Here is a 21845-nt window from a genome sequence, read left to right on the forward strand (position 1 = left end):
GGAGTGGGGGAGAGAGAAGTACTATTATTCACGAAAATGCCACTATATTAACAAACAATGTTAATATAGAATATTAATGGGCCAACCGGCCGATTAACCTTTAGCGTATAGCTCTTATGGGTTTAGCAAACATATAGGATGAAAAATGTACCATTACATGTATATTAGATGATAGGTGGTAAATATTCTAGGGGAAAATATTCAATGTATACGATGGTAAACAGTACCACTGCATACATAATAGTACACAAAAGTATTATTCAAACATTTTATATTTTGATAGTACATTATATATGCATAATGGTACATTATAATGTACCACTTTAGATTCAACTTTTCCAAAAACTTATCAAATTTACAATTTTGCGCCTAGTTGTACTTTAGCCGGCCAGCCATAGAAGTATATATCAACATCAATTTGATAAAACTCAAAATGACTTATTATACGCCGCAGTTTTGTATTGTATATTTCAATGAGGTCAAATAAATGATATTACCCAAGTTTTTATCACATGAAAAGACAGTTGATATTGACGTAAACCAAACGACATTGGATAAGCAGAAAAAATAAACAAAGTACGAGTTTAAGTTGTGGGAAAGACAACCAACGAAATCTAGAAAGAAAAGGTGGCAAAATCATGGTATGATAGAGCACTTTGGAATATAACTACCATAAGTAAACTAACTCGTGTCTTGTAGGGCAATTAGTTACTTGAGACATAATCAATCCAAATATTAGGTGGTGGTTTAATATATGCTTATCCCGCATTTATTGCTAATCCTGTTTAATTATTATCTTTCAAATCATTGTATTTTCCACTGCGAAACGTCCGGGCTCCAGCTGTTGGACTTTCATTCCAGAGGTATGGAGTGCTGTAGTAGCTCAACTAGTGGAAAAAAATTATGATATCAAAGTGGAGAATTTCAATGTTCAAAGGTGAAATTTAAGGGAAAGTTTCACTGTAACACGCCTGCACAATGCTCAATTCATAGATACCATGGATCGAGTATAAACTCTGTCGAAAAGATAATCCTGATACACTTTCGGACTAACATAAATGGTAGACAGCAACTATGTTTGAATATATTGTTAACAGCATACAGCCGATGTCCTACAAGAGGGAAGCTCAAGTGCCTTACCACTTGAGCTGCCGTGGATGCATCATGCAGCGTTTACAGTCATTAATAGATCACTTAAGCAGAAATATGCATGTCAATTTGGAATACTAGGTTATACTGTAAACAGTCTAGAAAAGGATACTGTCTTAAATTGATATTCACATATTGACATTCTAACCCACAGGAAAAACTGGTTCTAGCCTATAACATGCATCATCGGGGTGTTCAAAGATTCAATAATCGTACTTGATTATTCACCACTTGAAATCATCTGGTGTGAAGTTGTTGAAAATGATATAGCTTTCAAGCGGTGGTTCCTTAATGTCAACATTGTTTTTCTTTTTGATAAAATTATGTCAACATTGTTAGAAAGTTTAGTCATCAACAAAAGAAAAGGAAATATAGCACAGTGCTATCCTATCAATTGCCCGTCAATTCATAGTTGTTGAAGAAACTGATGCGCTAAACCAGAAAATTGGCTCTGTCCCATGGTATTTAAAGAAAATGAAGTAACTAGGAATTTCACAAACCAAAAAGCTACATGTCTAATCTCAATTAAGAAAAACTACATAAAAATAGACAAATAGTTATTTTAAAAAACTGTATAATTAAAATATTACTAGGGTATACATGTGCTAAAGTACGGGATATATTTTTTATTTAAGAAAAAAAAAATCCCATAAAAAGAAAAAAAAATATCCCGTGCTTTAGCACAGGTATACTCTAGTAAAAGCACGGGATATATTAATCCTATAAATCAATTTTTTTATATGCTACGTACTACGGTATAATTAATTTAGTTTTGCATATATGATTATGAGAGTTATTGAATTTGATTAATGGAAGTTATAGAATGCAAAAATATTATAGGAAGTTATAATGGAAATTGATATTTTTTTGTTTTTTAAAAATAAAAAAAAAAAAAAAAAGTTAACAGAAGTTGAGGATTAAGAGTTTTGAGTGTTATGGTTAAAAGTTGGAAAAATGACTCTACAATTATACAATAGATGCACGCATTTTATCTGAATCTGAAGATTAGACATATAGCATTACCCCCCTCCCCCCTCCCCCCTCCCACAGATTAACATTGCTCTCAAATCTAATCATGCAAATTAATTTACCTTTGGCTAGAATTTTAGCAAAATTATCAAAGATCCACCAACTCATGTCTATATGCAGAGAATTTCTGTCCACAAAGTTGGAAATACTCACAGAAAGTGTCATCACGTGTAGTTTGAACCTCAATCAAACACTTACGCTGCGACTTCTGATATGCTCATATCACATCTCAAGATCTCATCTGTAAGAAAAAACGAAGACAAAATTCTAATCATCTTACCTGAAATGTACTTTTCTCTCTTCAAGTCTTCATTGTATATCTCCAGCATATTTAATCCACAAAGCAAATAGCAAACACAGTCCTAGATGGTCACCATCAAATAATCAACAGAATTACAGGGATTGAGTAGCTGAGAACAGTTGCTATACAAGAGAATACTTATTAAAGATAGTACCTGAATTTGTCAGTCTGGAAGGATTAATACATGCTTTCCTGCGCCTAGCTTGGAGCTGTGGATAGCCCATGCACATGAAAAATATGTGATCCAACTTATATGGACAATTTAGACGGACAAGCACCCCAACATCCAACATGAGAGAACCATAAACAGTTTGAAAAAACGCTGACCAAGCAAAACCAACCAGTAATGAAAAGAATTTTACTTCTTGGGGATGGGAAGGGGTGGGGGCATATAAAAATCAGTAACCATTCTTGAGACCAGGGGAAAAATAATGAAGAAATGACCCTTTTTTTTTCCCTTTTGCAGACATATACAGAGTCATAGCTGCAGGAGTTTTTCAAGGAAGAATCAATAAATTAAGAATCAAACATCCAAATGAATTTCATGATACATAAAGTACAAGTAAATTGGTCGTTTTGGCACCAACAGCTACAAGGTTCTGAGATTTACACCCCAATGGACTTTCAATTAGGGTGGAGTAGTGCAAGCTGCAACCAGATCTCCCCATACCACCCACATCTCTTGCCTGAATGGAGACTACTTCGTGGACGACAGTTCTCGAATACGTGATATACCACCAATTTAATATTGATTGTTCTGTTTGTTATCTCGTTTTAGCTGAACCTTCAATTTCTTACCACCTAACTGAAAACCATTCATCATACTAATTGCAGATTGAGCAGCTGCTTGTGAGTCATAACTGACAAACCCTGTTGAAAGCAAATAATAAGATCCAAGCATTCTGAAAATGTTAGTTGCATACGTTAAAAAAGAGACGCCGTACCAAAACATTTGCTGAGGCCAGTAGCTTTATCAACAAAAACCTTAGCACTCAAGACCCTTCCAAATGGCTGAAAAGCATTTGCCAATTCTTGATCACCAAATTCTTGAGGGATGTGGTATATAAACAAATTAGCACCAGGTGGTCCTATTTTTAAGGAAAATTAAAAATAGTTAATCAAAAGTGACCAAATATACGACACATAAAAAGATTATTAATTACAGTATTACAGTAAGATAATCCAAATATAAGAAATAACAATGGTAGTCACAGAATCTGGTGTAATATTAAATCCATTTCTTCTTTTGTTTCAAAATCAATGCTGAATCTGGTTTCACCTTAAATTATAGTACGACGAATCGGTATACCAAAATTCTTGTAAATCACGAACTTGATTTCAAAGCAATACATAAAACCATAAAAGGTTTGCAACAGGGAATTATGAAAACAAAAGCAAAGGAGAAGCTGTAACAACCTTCAACCTGACTTCCAGAACTTGAACCTGCACCAGGAGACGTTCCCGAGGGACTGTTTGCAACACTAGATGGCATGGATCCAGGAGAATTGTTGACAGGTCTGTGATTCACCATCCCTCCAGGATATGCCACAGGATACTGAAGATTCGGAACTGCAGGATAACCAGACCCAACGTAACTTCTTGGTGCTACCCCGGGAGAAAGATCAGGTCTTACACCACGTAAAGCATTTCCTTGATTTACCGGAGGAACCATGTTGTGGAATTGATTTTGCATCGGGGGCAAGCGATATGGCAAAAGTCCGTACCCACCAGGTGCCTAAAATCATGGACAGACAACGTACAGACAAAAGCATTTAAGTGAGTAAGCATCAAAATAAAACGAGCAACAGAAGAATTACAATGATGCTTCAACTGAATATGAAATATATAGCAAAATATGTTGACTCCACAAACAAAATTTAGAGTGGGAGGGGACTAAAACATGACAATTAAACTTGGCCAGACAACAAACCTGATAACCATATCCATTATATGGGGGACCATAACCCATTGGCATGGCTCCAAATAATGAAGAGTGCTGTGATGGATCGATATTTGCCACATTTGACACTCTTGAATGGGCCTTCTGAGTCCTTCGAGCTTGCCTTTCTTTCTCAGTATCAGCCCATTTTACAACTAAGGGAACATTTGAGCCCTGGAGAAAAAAAAAAAAAAACAGTTACCCTCGGATGAAAAAATGACAACCAGAAAGTTGACCTCAGATGAAAAAATGACAGATCCAAATGATGCATTCATATCTCAAAACTGTCTTCAAAGTGAGGCAATGCAAAAAACTTCTCACCAAGTTAATATAGAGAACATACAAAAATACCCGGCTCTTCTCAAATCAATACAGTGATGTGCTTTTCTCCTATAAAACTCCGTACCCTATTTATAAAACTTAAACAATCTTATAATCCAACTAAACGATGTAAACTACCATAACACTTCCAAAATCATGAGGAAAGTATAAAGTTGGAGATTAAGTAAATTCTTCCTACTATAACTCTTAAGCATAACATAACGTAATTAAACTGAACTTCCTAATTCACTACTATGCAAAAGGCACTCCTAATTATATTAGGAGTTTTCAATCTTCATATCATACACTGCCAACGATCTTGCTGAATTTACTTGACCACTTCTGTTTAAAATTTTTAGCTACATCTAAATGATTTCGCCGTGCAAGCACCCACATAATGGACTCCTGCAATGTGGCTACTGGCTAGTACTAGGGTTGATTCCAACACCTTTCAGATATTAATGCAAGAAAGTAAACTCTAGTGCAAAATAAAAGGAATTTTTGTGGAGTCCGCCAATATAAAGAGCAAATCAAAATACCCACTCATAATGGCATTGTTGTTTATCGATAATTTATAAAACAAAATTCAAATGACATCTATCTTCTCTCTATTAATATCAAAGTCAACCTCACATTTACAAATATCGAAAAAAAGCCAAAGCTCAACTATTGCAGCATGAAGATCAATACAGATAAGAACAAAAGATTGACAATGTAATACAGATAAAGGTGTCAAAACAGGTTTGTTCGGGTTGGGATAAATTCGGCCAAATTTGATGAAGAATTATTTGGTTTGATTCAAGTTGGTTGGGTTTGGGTTATTAAAAACTAGTTTATCATTTATAAACAATCAATACTAGTAATTAACTTTTGGGTCACCTGGGTAAATTTTGTCTTGGATTAAAATAGTCATGCAATTTTAGATATAGTTAGGATTTGTGTTAGGTCATTTTCGCCATGTCAATAAGGACATCTAACTATCCATGTGGCGGAGTGCCATCACTCAGGCACAAGACACACATGTGCACAACAATGCACTAAGGCATGATCCGCTTGTGATTGATGGATGTATCTCTATCAACCTGAGACAAGAAATGACTTCTCAACAATCCTCTCATGACAGCAATTAGAAACTCCACTCTCCTTGTTTTTACTCAACCCATGATATTACGCAAACTCTTGTGCTCTTATCCCTTTCCTACTGGAATAACCCTAAACAAGAGGATATCTTATATCTATAATACATCAAGAGTCTACAGTTAGGACAGCACATTACAAGTTATGCCAGGTGGAGTGGAAGGCGCTAGGATCTGACTAAATACCCATAGAAGTTTGGAGGTGCAAAGGTGAATAAGACATCTTATGCTCAACCACACACTCAATGATAAACTATAATCTGGGAAGATGCCATTCATGCCAATCTGAGGAGGTCAGCATGATAGTACCTAACTATCTATATACAAGATAAGGGAACGATTATAATTGCAGCAACCATAGCGTATAGGCACTATACAGTTACTTAAGTAGATGAAATAATGTGAAAAATGTTAAAAGATGATGAAAAGTGCTACTCATAATTCAGGCGGCCAGGCTCTTTCATGCTGGGCCGATCTACATTGTAAGCAACACCAGATACTCCTGATAGAATATTGTAGTGATAAATCAATGGATATACATATGGCTTTGTTTGACTAAGCAGATCGAGACATGCTGTGAAGGACTGGAAGTGCTTTGAGGCTAAAGGAATCTTTATCACATACATACAGACTAATAAAGATCTCACTTAATTTTGCGGTAGATTCAATCAATAGTAATCTGGCCACTATAAGCCTATTACTACTCTTTATGGAGCAAGAAACTATATTGTCCAACTGAAAACACCCACATCCAAAAGCTAATGGTGGATTTCAGCTGCAATGAAGATACTTCAGTGGATGAGTAATCAATCCTAACCATACGAAGAGAGTAACAACCAAAAAATGAAGCAAAAAGAAATAGGTAGAGATAGCTTATATTGATGAAAAGGGAAAGGAAAAAAAAAACTTGGATGGCTATGTATAACAGAAGGTGTCCAGATGTCAAAGTAAGACAATGTGAGATTATCCTCATAGTGGATTAATATAAGAAGAGGGCCAAAGAAGATTAAGGCATGGTGGTAAGGAAAGACATGAACAATTAGAGTTCAAAAAATATAGGCTCCCAATAAAAAAAAAAAAAAAAAAAAGGTTAGGTTTCATAAAGATGATAGTAAAAAAACAGGTATTTCTTCCTATAAATGCTTGCACAACACGTTGACCTGACGTTTGAAGTATCTAGTATACACTTTTAATTAAATTTATTTCCTTTATTTATCTAACCATTCACTATTTATTTACCGAATCATCCATTTTGCTCAATTTACTGTCCTTTCTCCTCTTATAATGAGAACCAAATTATAAGAACTATATATGTATAGAACCAAATTATAATGAGAACCAAGGCTAAAATAAGAACTAGGAACTAATATAGGCCCTTAGATCATGTTAATCGGACGGCTCACATGCTTCCCACGTCATTAATGACATTTTTGTAATATTTTAACTTTATAAAGTAGTTTCCGGTTTCATTTCTCAAAAGTGAATGAAAATTTAGTAAAAGTAAATGAAATTGCCTTCAAAGTTAAAAAAACTGGAATTTTTTTTTTAAAAAACAGCGAAATTACGAGAATGCAATTAATGAGAGCGGGTGCAATGTGAGCCATTAGATGGAGTGCGATCAATGGCTGAGATTAGTTGTGAGCCATTAGATGGAGTGCGATTAATGGCTGAGATTAGTTCCTAGTTCCTATTATTCACGTTGGTTCTCACATAATCTCAACTCAACCTCTCTCTCTCTCTCTCTATAATCATATGTTCTAGATGTTATATCACATGTTCTAAATTATTACTCGTATAATCCAAACTTTTACTGATGTGTTCTAAATTTTAAATCAGGTATTCTTAATTTTTAATCACATGTTCTAAATCCTAAATCAGATGTTAGAAATATTATTCATACTTTTTTTTTTTTTATTAGTGTCTCATTGTGGTGTGCTCGTACCCTGTAGTTTTAGGCAAAAGAGTACAATAATACATAAATGTATGGTTGAGGATAAAAAATTTGGATAAGTAAGAGAGAAATATAAATGGGGGACCACTATATCACCGATCATGTCCCACACCAACCATAGGCATCATTTGGGTCACTAGCTAACAAGGCATATCGTGAGTAGGGGGCTTGCCCTTGGTGCCCAAGGGCACACTTCCCCTTATAGAGCTTTATTTAGTTTGAGCCTTAAAATACAAGTGAACACCCAATTGATATTAACACAATAATGGGCCATTTGGGGGCCCAAATGAAGTCCAAATGAGCCCAAATTTGAGGATCGGCCGTATTTCGGGCCAAGGAAGACAATGGAAGTGTCAGTTTTCCAAGATGAGCCATAGTACAAATTTTGGCAGCAAAACGAGGGAAGCTTCTAAAAGGTTATGGACTTATCTATGAGGTTCTTTTGAAGACTATTCTAGAGTGGATGACTTTAGAATAATCAAGGAAGGTCTTGTACATAGTAGAAGTCTTCTAGGTTCTTCTTTGTTTGTACTTAAGTAGTGTAATGTTCTAAAATGTTCTAGGGTTCTCCTTAGCATTCCAGGTAGGAAGGATGTAGAAACCTCTTTGTATGTATGTTCCTTTGGAGGTAGGAACTCTCTAGATAGTTGTAGTCTAGAATCCTCCATATGAGGAGGTTGAATTTTCTAGATGCTCCTATAAATAGGTTAAAGCATTCTTAAGCACTTGTAAGTGTGGGGAAAACTAGGCACGAGGGTGCCAGGAGAGTGTTAGAGCAAACTAGCATGAGAGTTAGCTTGTGTGTTCAATTTTCTACGACACTAAGTCTTAAGGTACTAAGGGAAAGTGCTTGGTTCATCCAAGGGGCTTTGCTTAGCACTACTGTGCTAGCAAATTCATTTGATTAGTGTTAACGGAGGAAGTCTTTAGCACGTGACAACTAGGTATAATGTGAGAGGTACAAATATTATAAAATAACAGTGGGGTTAAAAGGAAGAGAGAAATAAATATATGATGTGAGTGAGGTTTTTAAATTTGGAAATATGAAACATAAAAAAAAAAAAAAAAAAAAAAATTATTAAAAAATCGAGGGAGTATGATCTAAATTTTTAAATTTTACTTACACGTTCTAGATGTAAAATCATATTTCTAAATTATTTTACAGGTAGATGTTCTAAATTTTTTATTCAACCATCCAAATGAAATGAGATTCAAGACTCTAATAGTGTATCACAATAAAGAGAATAAGGTTAGATGTTGTGTCTTACCTCAAAGTCGTAAAATTAAACACAAAACATTTGACTAAAAAAAATAACTAAAACAAAAGTAATGTTAAGATTAAGTTGCTAATTATGATTTGAAATGTATACAACCATAATTATTGTTTAGTAACAAAACACAGTATACAATATTGATGAGGAATTAGTTTTGTATATGCAAGTACATATTATCTAAAAAATTAATTTCTCAACAAATATAGGGTATAAAACACGTGATAAACAATATAACTTTTAGAAAAATACAAACCTCCATTTTATGCTTTCCATTTATAGCATCCATTGCTGCAAGAGCCTGCTCCTTAGTTTCATATTTCAGAAATGCACATCCTATCACAAATAACATAACTACTTTAAAATCCTTACAGTTGAATTATGTATAAGCAAACCACTATATTTTGCACGAATAGCATCAAAAGATAATGATAGGCGTAAAGGAAAGAAACAATGTGTGTGAATATATATGTGAAAAATCAGGTGAAAAATATGGAAACCTTTGCTTGTTTGTTGAGATCCCCTTAAAATTTGCAATTCTTTTATCGTCCCGTATTGAGAAAATAAAGCAGAAACCTCGGCTTCTGAGACATTCTTCGGAAGCATGCCAACAAAAAGTTTATGCTCTGATAAAAGAAAGGTTTGGAAAAAAATGTCAACAAATAATTTAAGTTTGAGCCTTGGCCATAAAGAGAAACGGATATTAAATTCTTGCAAAACATAACATACCTAGTCTCTCGAGTTCGCCATCTGCATATTTCACTTGCAAGGGACTAGATGCCTGGATACAAGAACCAGAATTTTAGATTTGAAAATACACAAAATACATGCAAAACTAAGATCAAAAATAATTCGAAAGAATACAAAAAAAAAAAAACAAAATGAATACTACAATATTACAATCTACACACAATGCTAGATTCTTTCATGCATATTCAGCAACTTAAACCAAATTTGATGCAACATTGGGAAGAAAAACATGCAAATGACATCATCATAAATTTGGGTAACATTATATTCTAGTCATAAAGGCGTTTTATTTGGATTCCTAATGAGATCCATATATTTTAATGCTGGCTAATAAGAAAGATACAACAAAATTATATGACTGAAAAATTTCCACTATCATAATAAATATCAACAGTCTTAAGTAGATAAACGCTTTTCGTTTGGATTTCTAATGAGATTCATATTTTAATGCTGGCTAGTGAAGTATATGTTGCTATTTAGTCAAATAAAAGAGATATGGAAAGTTGCACTCTCATATCCTAAAAAGCTCAATTAGTCCAGGAAAATTATAAACATAAGATATCAGGGTACCATAGTTTTTCATCCTCTATTGGAACGGAAACAGCATATATGTAATATGTTTATGACGAGACATATACTCTGTGTATCTAGAAGCTTCTACCCAGAGTCCCATACTAAAAGCAGCAGAAGCGAAAACGCAAACAACAAACAAAATAATATGTAGAAATCAATGTACAAAACTCAAAGACAACCAAATACGACATTTTTACCTAGAAAATCTTTCTTTTAACCATAAAAGGAAAAAACCACCGATCTCACTATTCCTTTATAATGTATTAGAGCCTATCACATGTCAATAGCTCTAATCTAGATTCATAAGGGTGTAATAATCTTCCACCATGTTTTGTTTAGAGTAATCAATAAACAAAGCTCCTCAATCATATAGATGCCAGACTTTCCTCCAACGTAAATAATTTTATAAACTCCATCATAGATCTAGAATATTAAGGATTATGAAGTTTACATAAGATGATAGGAAACCAATATTTTATTCCAAATAACAATTCTTTAGGAAAATAAAACTAGGCCCTAATCTAACAAGGAAACAATTGTCACATCACAAACAATAACATCTATGCCCAATGTTTCATGATGTTCGCAACTACCGAATCTTTTCTCTCCATAAAGCCTATGACTTTCCTCTCACACTCCTGACTTTCACAGGTCTTGCTTTGTCTACATTGTTTTATCGTCACTAGAACCGTGATCCAAAGTTCCAAACCCAACTTTTTTACCAGGCTTGCTCTGTGTGGGACTTGTAACTAGACAATTCTGACATTCATTTGTAGTGCTTTACCTCCTCTCTCTCCCATCATAAAATAGAAGAAACCTTACTCTTAAAAGTTACAACATACACTCGCTAGCTTTTAAAAACAAAGTTAATCAAACACAATCATGAAACAGAACCCTACATCTTACTTGAAATGACAAGAAAAAAAAAGAGGTCTCACACTTCCACAAAGCACAAAAGAAGGGACCAGGATACAACAATTATATCGCAACTTGAATCTTAACTTGAATCTTATCCCTTTCCCGCACAAGTTCCATCGAGATGAAGTAAGGTATAGCCTATAAGTTGATAAGTAATCTTTCCAAAAGACAATTTTTCTAAAAGAATCTACTGATTTGTCATAAAGTAGACTAACCCCCATCATAATGAACAGTACCTTCAAGACCTACATTTTTATTGACAATATCAATCACAATGGGTCCAAACATCCTCCTCTTAGTAGCAATGGTTGCCAACAACATCCTCTCCCTTTTTCTTCCTCTCTAAACCACCTTATTTTATAATTAAAGCTGTCTCTCAACAATTCCTCAGCCAACTCCATGCCATATTTGCCATCATTAACCACCTCATGGACCTCCACCCACTGTTTGACACTTTGACCAAAAAATAAAACCCCCCACATCTTATTAGAGATATCATATCTTGGTTATTATCATATCAGATGCAATTTTGTAAACTCTTTGATACAATCTTTGGCAATCATTAATGTATAATTTTTAGTTTATGTAAATCTTATAGTGTATCAAAGAGATTATACAAGATTCAATTTTCTTGTAACATTATATATTGTTTTACCGTCTCAGTGATATAATTAAGCTTTCCAACTTATTCTATTCTCAACATTTTTTGACTAGAAGTTGAACATCACTCGATTCTTGTGACTATTTTATCCCAAAAACTGTCAAGAACTTATCTATTTCTGCATTCCCCTAATACCAAATTACAGTATCAAGTTTTACTGATCCATGCCTCTTTCTTCCAAGGCACGCGAAGATGAAGTAAGAACCTCATTCACCATCAACATTGTATTAAGTAGAAAACCATCCTCAAGTTCAAAAGTTGTTTACTTGACAGTGAGCATCCAAATCAGATCTCATCAAAAGCTTGAATATTAAATAACCAACAAAAGACCAAAAATCACTCAGTCGCTATCACACTTCTCGATACCCATTCATAATCAAACCAAACCCATCAATTATGCAGTTGAAACCAATGTAACGCCCACGAATCCAGCTCAAATAAACACTCTTTCTCACCTCCCAAACCAACAAACGCTACATTGTGAACAGCAAAAACAACAACACGACTCAATTCGGCCCGGATTCAAACATGCACACATCAATCAATCAATCAAAATCCAAACACATTACTTGAAAATTTACACAATGTACCCAAAGTCAACTAACACAAAAAAAATTCAACAAAACTCAACAAAATACCAAAAATCAAACTAGATCACATACAATAACAAACCAAAAATAAAAAAGATCAACTCGAAACTTACTCCAGGAAGCGTCTTCTTATTATGACAACCATTAACCGCTTTATCAGCTTCCTCTCTAGACGGACAAATCACAAAACAACACCCTAAAAAACCACAAAAAACACTAAAATCAACACAAAAACACTGAATTTAAACACAAAAACACTCAAATCTAACCTCAGATCAACCAAAACCAACTCGCATTGTTCAAATTCCTCGATCAAATCACCGAAAAATTCAGAAAAAATTCCAAAAAAATCAAAAATTAAAACTACAACAAATTAAGCATAGAAATTAAACCTCGAGAAGCTTTAGTAGCTTTGTCTTTGATAATGTTGACCTCGTCAACGAGTGCAAACTCATTGAACATAGCAAGAAGTTGAGGTTCAGTCATATGCTTTGGTACTTGACCTACGAACAACTTCACGCTTTCTTCGCTGTGCTTGCGCACACCAGATTTTTGCTCCTCCGTCGCCGCCATTAACGCCTTCTACCTCGAGCTCCAAGCTTTTTTTTTCTCTCTCCTTAATTTTTCTGAATTTCTCTCTCCTCTGTAATAATATTAATAATTTTAAATAATTATAATATTTTTTAAAAATAATAAATAGCAACTGTGTTTCACTTTGTTTGGGTCGTCTGAAAAAAATGGCGTCTTTCTAGATTGCAAAGTTGGATCTTCGCTAATATATTAAATATTATTATATTATTTTATATTTTTTGATTGACGAGAAATTTTAAATTAATAATTAGAATTCCTGAAATTACGAAATTATCCTTGTGTTTTATTTGGATTTGGATGGACGGATCTGAGACAGAAGGGTAGTGGTTGGAGAGGAAATGACGAAATTACCCTTCCTCGTGTTTAGGGGTTTTTATTTATGTTTTTTTTTAATTAATTTAATTTTTGGATAATTGGTTGACAGGTTGGATTTAAAAGTGGGGTCCACATGTAATTTTGGTTGGAAACTTTGTCATTGTAAAAAAAAATAAAAAAATAAATTAGAAATCATATAAGATGTGATCGATCTTTAAGATTGTCCAATCCCAAAGCTTTGTTTTTTCGGCTGATTGAAAAGTTAGTTTTAACTCAAAATCAACTACTATATGCATTTTGCATGCTCTAATTTATATACTTCCTTTTCAATTGAAAGAATTATTTGCTTCTTATTTATATTATGATATGTTTATGTTACATTTAATTCTCTTCAAGAAAAAGTCTTTGTAGCATTTGTACTGTGATAGAAGTGATTGTTACTATATTTGCGGATTATAAAGTTATTACTTATGGAGAATTTTCTTTATTTATCATATGATTTGGAGAAAATATACATGATTCCTTTATTTTTGTTTTTCTTAATATCTACTTGGTACTATTTATATGATCAATTTTTAAAACTTTGAGCATCTTTTGTAATCTCCGTAAGCAAGAATATTATCTTGTGAAATTTTAGTCTTTATATCACTAACAAAACCCGAGGCTGATACCTGAGAGGTCGAGTTCATGCCTAGAAGGCCCCCCAACTGACTCAGCCAAGAGAGAGCCCATGGCAACCATGCCCATGGTATGATTCCACGAACACTTGCCCCCCCCCCCGTCTTACCGCGGCTGCTGGCACGGAGTTAGCCGGGGCTTCTTCCTCGAGTCCTGTCATGATCGCGCACTCAACGAAAGAGCTTTACAAGCGACATTACCCTTCTTCACTCACGCGATATTGCTGGATCGGGCTTTCGCCCGCTATACTAACGGAAAAAGTTGCATTTATCAAAAATTCATACCAGTCAACAGAATTTTTGGAATTTATACCATTCTTTCATAAAAGGAACAGGAAACGAATCCCTTAAAAGATGCGTGTTTTTCGAAAAATAGCTTACTTAGTACTCCGTATCATATATATCATGACTTTATTTATCCCCTTTTCATCATAGTTAGCAGCTCCAGCTCCGTATCAAGGTCACGATCGATATCGTCACTAGCGTCAATATCGTCACTAGCATCACAAGCTTCGCTCTCGGCCACTCCGTTGGGAACTCAGTCGTAGTCCGCTCTCTCTCTCAATCTGAAATTTCACTAAAAAAGTCACTTCCTTACTGGTGCTTAGAAGCCCCCCTAACTGGAGAGCTCTAGCGGACGGAATAAAACTACTTTTAAAAGAAAACCTTCCCCCCTCGGGGGGATGTTTACGAGGAATCAGTAGAGTGCAAGCGGCAGACACATAGGCAGGTGCCCGCAGATTGGATTTCATTGGCAGGGGCAACTTACCCCTGTAGACCATCCCCATGGGGGTGGTGAAGGGGAAGAACACAGGTACGAACGAGAAATGCATTAAGAAGAATCACCCCTAGCCACAAGTCATCCCCGTATTTTGCCACATACGTGGGTTCGGTCCTCCAAGGCCTGCGGACGACTCGTAGGAGGTGAGAGGGGCCCTTACTCCGTCCCACACAGTGTACTACTATCGGCCCTACCAGCCGGCGACAGTGTAAAGCTATAAGGTGTGAGCAAAGCTCACACACACCGGCTGATAGAGGGCAAGATCACATTAGACCAATGTTGCTTTCGTGACTGGGCAACGAAGTGGAGTTCCGGAACAGGTGGGTCGAACCCACCCCAAGCTCGTAAGCTCTCCTGAAACTCGGCTGTTATCCTCTGAGTACGTTCAACCATTGCCTTCTTGTCCTCGCTGAAAGCGGCCGAGAATGAGTACCTATCCCTTCTACTCCCTTGGGGCTAGACTCCTTTCGTAGATAAAAAATGTTAGGACCCCCAAAGAGCCCCTCTTAAGGGGGTGGGGGTGAAGGGGGGTTTACATACAACTGAGGCAAAGTGCTTTATGATTGAATCGTCTTATCGTTCCTTTGCTACGCTCACGGTGACCTACCAATTGTAGAAGTAGGATCTTTGGGGCCCCGGGGGGGCGAGGGCCAAACTCCACTTCGCACGCTTGTCTTTTTCCGGGCACCAACCTTTTCACAGGGCGCAAGGGTAAAAAGCTGTCTATCCCGAGCAGATAAGCCTTGCCAGGTATCCTTCTTTATCCGAGCAGAAGATCGCCCCTTCTAGTCCCTCCGGTTGGGACAAGCTAATGAGCGGTGTGGATCAACCGGAAGAGGTATGCATAAAAGTATTTGCTCCAAGGCAGAATCCTAGAATTCCGTCCGTCTTCTGGGTTTGGAAAAGTGCGGATTTTCAAGAACGGGAATCTTATGATATGCGGAAACCGACTCGACCATCCATATGAGTCACGCTCCTCCGCTGTGTCTGTGCTCCCCCCGTGGGTTGGGGGTCGCGTCCTTCGAAAATCCGAGAAGAGAGAGAAAGGAAAGACAGATGGCAGAAAGCAATCCTTCCAACCAGCCAACCCGCGGAGTTGAACACAATACTAACTTCGCCCAGGTTCTTCCAGAAATATCCTGGCCCTTGCCATTAATGAAAATAAAAGCGGAGGCCCACCTGTTCAAGCTTGTAGGAGGGTCACTACGCCTCCGTCTTGAACACGTTCACGAACGCACTCGGAGTTCCGGAACAGGTGGGTCGAACCCACCCTGGTTTCGCCCGAAGCATCGGACCAATGATCACCCATGACTTCTGTGTACCACTAGTGCCACAAAGGCCCGAGACCCGGGTTTTCACGAGCGTTGGCGGGTCCTGGAGTACCTGTCAAGCTTAATCTACGAGATTCCGGATTGGAAGCGGGTCCGATATCCGATCTCCCACTGACGTAGGGTGCCACAAGGCACGACCAGTTCTTTCATAGGTCCTTCCTTATACACACGAACGAGGGTTTAGACTTTGAGCTCACAAGTCGTAGCTTCGCTCCTCCGCTGTGTCTGTGCTCCCCCCGTGGGTTGGGGGTCGCGGGCTGGGCCATGAGAAGGAACGCTAGCTAGATTCGCCCAATCTGCCTTTGCATTGTTGGAGTAGTGATTCACTGAGTAGAATTGGGTTTGTGTTAGATCCCATGTCCCCTCTCTTGTTTGTTCGCCGCCGGGCAACCCCTTTTAGTCAAGCCCAGTTGAAACTTTTGAGCGAATAAGCCTAATCCCTTGAGTCAGTGGGATAAACTTCGAACAAATATCTATTTCGAATTCCCCTGATAAACTTCTTTTGACTAAAAGGGGGATGGGCGTGATCATTGAAACTTTTGAGCGAATAAGCCTAATCCCTTCCTTCAATCATCCCACAAGCGTTAAATAAAGTCATGATATATATGATACGGAGTACTAAGTAAGCTATTTTTCGATAGATTTTTTAAGATAAAATAATTGTATAGAATTTTATTATCAATCGAATTATAATATTTATATATACAAAATTAATCATAACTTTTAATAAATGTCCACTAACTCAAGTCTATTTCCATAATCATATTCGTTTTAAAAATTTCTTTAAAATATCCCTTTATAATTTATTTAATCACAAAGTTATACGTAGCTACCAAAGCGTGTCACCAACTATTACAAGAGTTATTTTGTTAGTGCTATAGGGGTTACTTGGTCAGTGTTACAGTGGTTATTCAATCAGTGTTATAGATAGGGGTTACTTAGTTAATGTTAGTAGTTAGTATTTCAAGAGTTACTCGGTCCGTTTTATAGGGGTTACTTTATCCGGCCGGATGGTGTTGCTAGCCGCATACAAAATGCATTGTTATTTAATTTATTTTACAAAAATATTTGAGAATCAGTAAAATTAATCTTAGTTTGGTAAAAATACTTACTCAGTGAAAATAATTTAAGTTCAATAAAAATAATTTCAAATCATAGATATCTATTTACAAACAAAATTACAAAAAGTACATTATTATATAAATATAAGTCATATGATATCGTATGTCTAAATATCCTACTTCTTCCGTTTCTTTTTAGTTGCTATATTTTCCTAATTTGGGAATTGTTAATTAGTTGCTACACTTCTATTTTTGACATTTCTTTATTTCTATGTCTCTCTTACTCACATGAGTCCCTCTTATTTTTCTCTCCATCTTTCTCCTCTGAAAAAATTGTCTAGGAGACAGTGAAATTAAAAGTGTAGCAACTAAAAAAACGGAGGAAGTACATTACTAGAACGAATTATTGACCGTACGAACATTCAAGAAAAAATATTATCTTAAAATTTATCAACCACCTGGGCATCGCTCGAACACAAAACTAGTAGTATATTTAATCACAAAATTTTATATGTAGCTAGCCAATCCTTGTCATCAACTATTACACGAGTTACTTAGTGCTATAGGGGTTAATTAATCATTATTATAGTGATTACTCAATTTTAGTGTTATAGATAGGGGCTACATAGTCAGTGTTTGAGGTAACTTAGTTAGTATTATAGGGGTTACTCAATCATTAATATAGGAGTTACTTTAATGGTGTGGGCCGTGTGGCTAGCCGCATACTAAATGCATTGTTACTTAATTTATTTAAAAATATATATTAGAGAAACATTAAAAATAAGTTTTAATTAATAAAAATAATTTTAGTTTGGCGAAATACTTTCAGTTCAATAAAATAACTTCAGTTCAATAAAATAACTTCAGTTTAATAAAAAATAATTTTAAGTCAATAATAGCATAGATATCTATCTAAAAACAAAGCTACAAAAAGTATACTATTATAAAAATATAAGCAATGTGATATCGTATGTCTATATATTCTACATTATCAGTATGAATAATTTGACCGTATTTAACATTCAGTTTCAACTGTTATCTTAAAATTTTATCAACCATCTGGCATCGCCCGTGTTTCAGGCCACGAGATAGTGACATTTGACATTTCAGTTTTTCGTCAAGTGTCAAGCCACATAGGCGACAAATAAATAATATTGTAACACATATGATGAGAAGTAAGCGAATTTTGGATATCTTTTTTCAAGATAAAAATATTATATAGAGTTTTATTATCGATATACTTCTAAAGTTCTAATACACCATATATACAAAATTAATCATAATTTTAAATAAATATCCTATAACTTGATCTTATTTTCATCTCAAAATTCATTTTAAAAAGTTCTTTAAATATAGGACTAGGTTACAATGAGAACTAATTGTAAAATAGGAACTAAGAACTAATCAAGACTGTTAGATATGAGACAAGAGGCGCATGATCTAACAACCCAAAATAAATCAGACAAATTTAATGCAACACGCAAATTCGGGCACCATTTTCTCTCTCCACTCTCTCTACTCTCGCTATACTTTCGCTATTTTCAACTGCTCAAGAGCTTCGAAAACCGCCATAACCGTCAAGAAAACTGCTCAATTTTGCTATATATCGCAATTTTAACTTGTATTGTATATTGAAAGGAATGGTGTCCTTCGAACAAGTGTATTATTCTGATAGCGGGTTCAGAATTATTAGAAAGCTAATATATTCAGCAAGTTCAAGTGATCGGAATGCCTGGGTGGAGGCCGCTTCCGATCAGTAATATTAATATAATTAATATTACAGTTTAATCTTGACTGAACCCTTCGGGTCACACCCAAGCAAAATATACGAACTGACTCGACGAATTAATTCGGAAGAAATTAATTCGTCGCCCGAGTGTTAAACATTTAGACGTCGGAAATTCGAGCTTGGAGCGTCGAAACCGAGCGTCGGAGAATCTCAAATGTCGAGCCAAAATTTAGGATTTGGCGAGACGGGAAAATGCATCAAGTAACAAGTAAAATCCTAGCCACGCAAAAGGCTAGGAATGCATGCCCAATAGGAGCATGCCACGTGGCAGCACACATGGCAAAACGCCATGTGGCAGCACACGTGGCCGCCACGTTGGCAGCCGCCACATTGGCAGCCACCTAGTGGCAGCCACCAAGTGGCAGTGTGCCACGTTGGCAGCGTGCCACGTGGCAGCGCGCCACGGTGGCGACACATGTGGCAATGGCCGTGGACCCGGGTTGATGGGTCATGGACACGGGCCAAAATAAAATGGGCCAACCGAACCCAACTTGGGGCTCAAGGTTGGGTGACACATGGTTAGTTCACATTGCATGTGAAATGCCTTGGGGACCAAGTGAGAAAGTGGTCCACACCTAACCATGTGACACTTGTTACTTGTTCCTTTGTTTATTTAACTAAGGGTTGAATTCACCAATCTTTCCATGTGGGATCTTTTTGTGAAAAGTCCCACATTGAAAGATGAGTGAAATTCACAAGGCATACTTCCTTATAAATAGTCATGGCATGGCTTGAGAATTCTTTGCTTGAGTGGGAGTTACAAAGAGCATTCCATATTTTTGGGAAAACTCTTAAACTCTAATAACACTCGGGTTTTGGTCGGACCTTGCTAACTCCAAGGTAGCGGACCTTAAAGTCGTGTTCGTCCTTTGTGGGTGGATACCGTTGGAGGCACGGCGCTTGCGGTGCTCGAAGCTTTCAAGTAAGAGCCCGTTTTTGTAAGGGCGAAGCTCGCTTCGAGGGTAAGATTCATTCTTCCTTTCTTGTGATTATTTATTTATGCTTTATGGTTTTATTAATTGCGAGTGGTTCCTTGGGTCGGGGTTGTTTCCGCGGTGAGTCGGACTCACCAAACCCCAACATATACATATTTCATTTTCGAAACAAAAATTTTCGAAAATTGGCAAAAATTGGCGAATATTAGGTATTATATCAAAACTTCGATGTTCATACTTTTTCGTCTATTTTTACTGAATTTTTTTACTTATATTTGTGTTTTTTGCTTGATTATGTTAAATTTGAAGTAGCAAAAGTTGAATCGGAGTACTTCGAAGTTCAATTTTGGTGTTTTTAAGTTCGATTTCTTCATAATTAGGCGTTTTCGCAATTTAGTTTGTTTTTGTTCAAATTATGTTTGATTTTCTTATTGTTTCTGTTTAAATTTTTTGTAATTTAGATTAAAATCGGCATGCATGAGAAAGTAATTCAAAATTGAGTCAAATAATTCTTTATACATTTATTTTTTTTCGAATTATTACATAAATTTATATCAGGTTAATTTTACAAATTTTGGTATAAAATTATAACAAAGTTTTTTTGAAAGAATATTCATAAAACTTTAGATCTGTATATATTTATGAACTTTAGTAATTTTACTTCAATTGCTACTAATTTAGAATAATTTTGGTTAATTTATGTGTAATTGTTAATAATAGTTAAAAGAAATCAAATAAAAATTGATAAAAAAAAATAATTAAAGTTAAGAAAATACAATCATATTTTTGGAGTAGTTTGTTTAGAATTTCTATAGTAAAATTTGATAGTTAGATTGTTTGTTTAAAATTTTATGGTTAGACTATTGGGTATAATTTGATAGTAAGATTGTTTTATTTTAAGTTGTCCAATATGTTATCATTGTGAACCCTGGTTTCTCTAGCTTGCTCCTACTTTGCTACATTTGATGTGTCACCTGCTGTTACTACGGTCTTCCTGCTCTGCTGTTTGTAGTTATAAATTACAGAGTTCTTAGTTAAAAGAAATCAAATAAAAGTTAATAAAAAATAATTCAAAGTCAACAAAATAAAATCATATGTTTTGAGTAGTTTGTTTTGTGTTTCTATAGTTTTCAATGGATTATTTTTACAAGTAGATAGATATTGACTAATAGTAACTTTAAATTGATTAAATGTTAATGAATTACTGTGAGATCTAAGCTATTATAGCTTGTGTATAAATCAATAAATTGATGTGACTTTTGCATTATGGTTTGTGTATAACATATCAAAAAAGATGTTGATCCTTGTTTATTACATTACCATATAGTTTGAAAGTATGATAAATTTTTGTTTTGAATTGGAAACAGATTAAAATGACAAAAACTACAAAGAAAAAACCACCAAGACAACCGGTTCCAGATAAGAAAATTCCTGCAGCAAAGAAGGTTCCTGCAAGTAAAAAAGCTACTGCAACAAAGAAATCTCCTGCAGCCAAGAAAGTTGCTGCTGCACAGAAGGTTGCTGCAAGTAAAAAAGCTACTGCAACCAAAAATTCTCCTACAACCAAAATGTCTCCTGCAGCCAAGAAAATTCCTGCTGCACAGAAGAAAACTACAAAGAAAGCAACAAATTAATATCAATCTCCAATTAAAGGTATAAAATATTAAAATACAATAATTATTTGATAAAGTAAATAGAAACACTTATAAAGTAAAGCATTTATCTTTATAAGTCTATGTTACAAATTTAATGATGCATAATATTACATGATTGAAT

At 35.5% G+C, this 21845-nt stretch overlaps 1 protein-coding gene across 1 annotated transcript; it reads right to left on the reverse strand.

The window, feature by feature from the left end:
- Positions 1-2911: 2911 nt before the first annotated feature.
- LOC145614528 (RNA-binding protein BRN1-like) lies at positions 2912-13334 on the reverse strand. Its single transcript, XM_081669588.1, has 9 exons — positions 12982-13334; positions 12703-12785; positions 9827-9878; positions 9598-9723; positions 9354-9433; positions 4410-4592; positions 3896-4214; positions 3424-3567; positions 2912-3349 (listed from the first exon to the last, which is right to left on the reverse strand). Exons 1-9 carry the CDS (start codon positions 13160-13162, stop codon positions 3222-3224), a joined length of 1296 nt encoding a protein of 431 aa, XP_081525714.1. The 5' UTR covers positions 13163-13334; the 3' UTR covers positions 2912-3221.
- Positions 13335-21845: the final 8511 nt, after the last annotated feature.

This window comes from Chenopodium album, chromosome 3 (genome assembly GCF_948465745.1).
Source record: "Chenopodium album chromosome 3, dcCheAlbu1.1, whole genome shotgun sequence".
NCBI lineage: Eukaryota > Viridiplantae > Streptophyta > Magnoliopsida > Caryophyllales > Amaranthaceae > Chenopodium > Chenopodium album.

What these genes read in the sequence shown, in the direction of transcription:
- LOC145614528 (XM_081669588.1), bottom strand. Translation starts at nt 13,162, where the DNA reads ATGGCGGCGACGGAGGAGCAAAAATCTGGTGTGCGCAAGCACAGCGAA. An exon ending in ATAAGAAGACGCTTCCTGGA is followed by an intron (nt 9,879 to 12,702) that starts GTAAGTTTCGAG and finishes TCTTGTATCCAG; the next exon opens with GCATCTAGTCCCTTGCAAGT. An exon ending in ATCTCAACAAACAAGCAAAG is followed by an intron (nt 9,434 to 9,597) that starts GTTTCCATATTT and finishes TATTTGTGATAG; the next exon opens with GATGTGCATTTCTGAAATAT.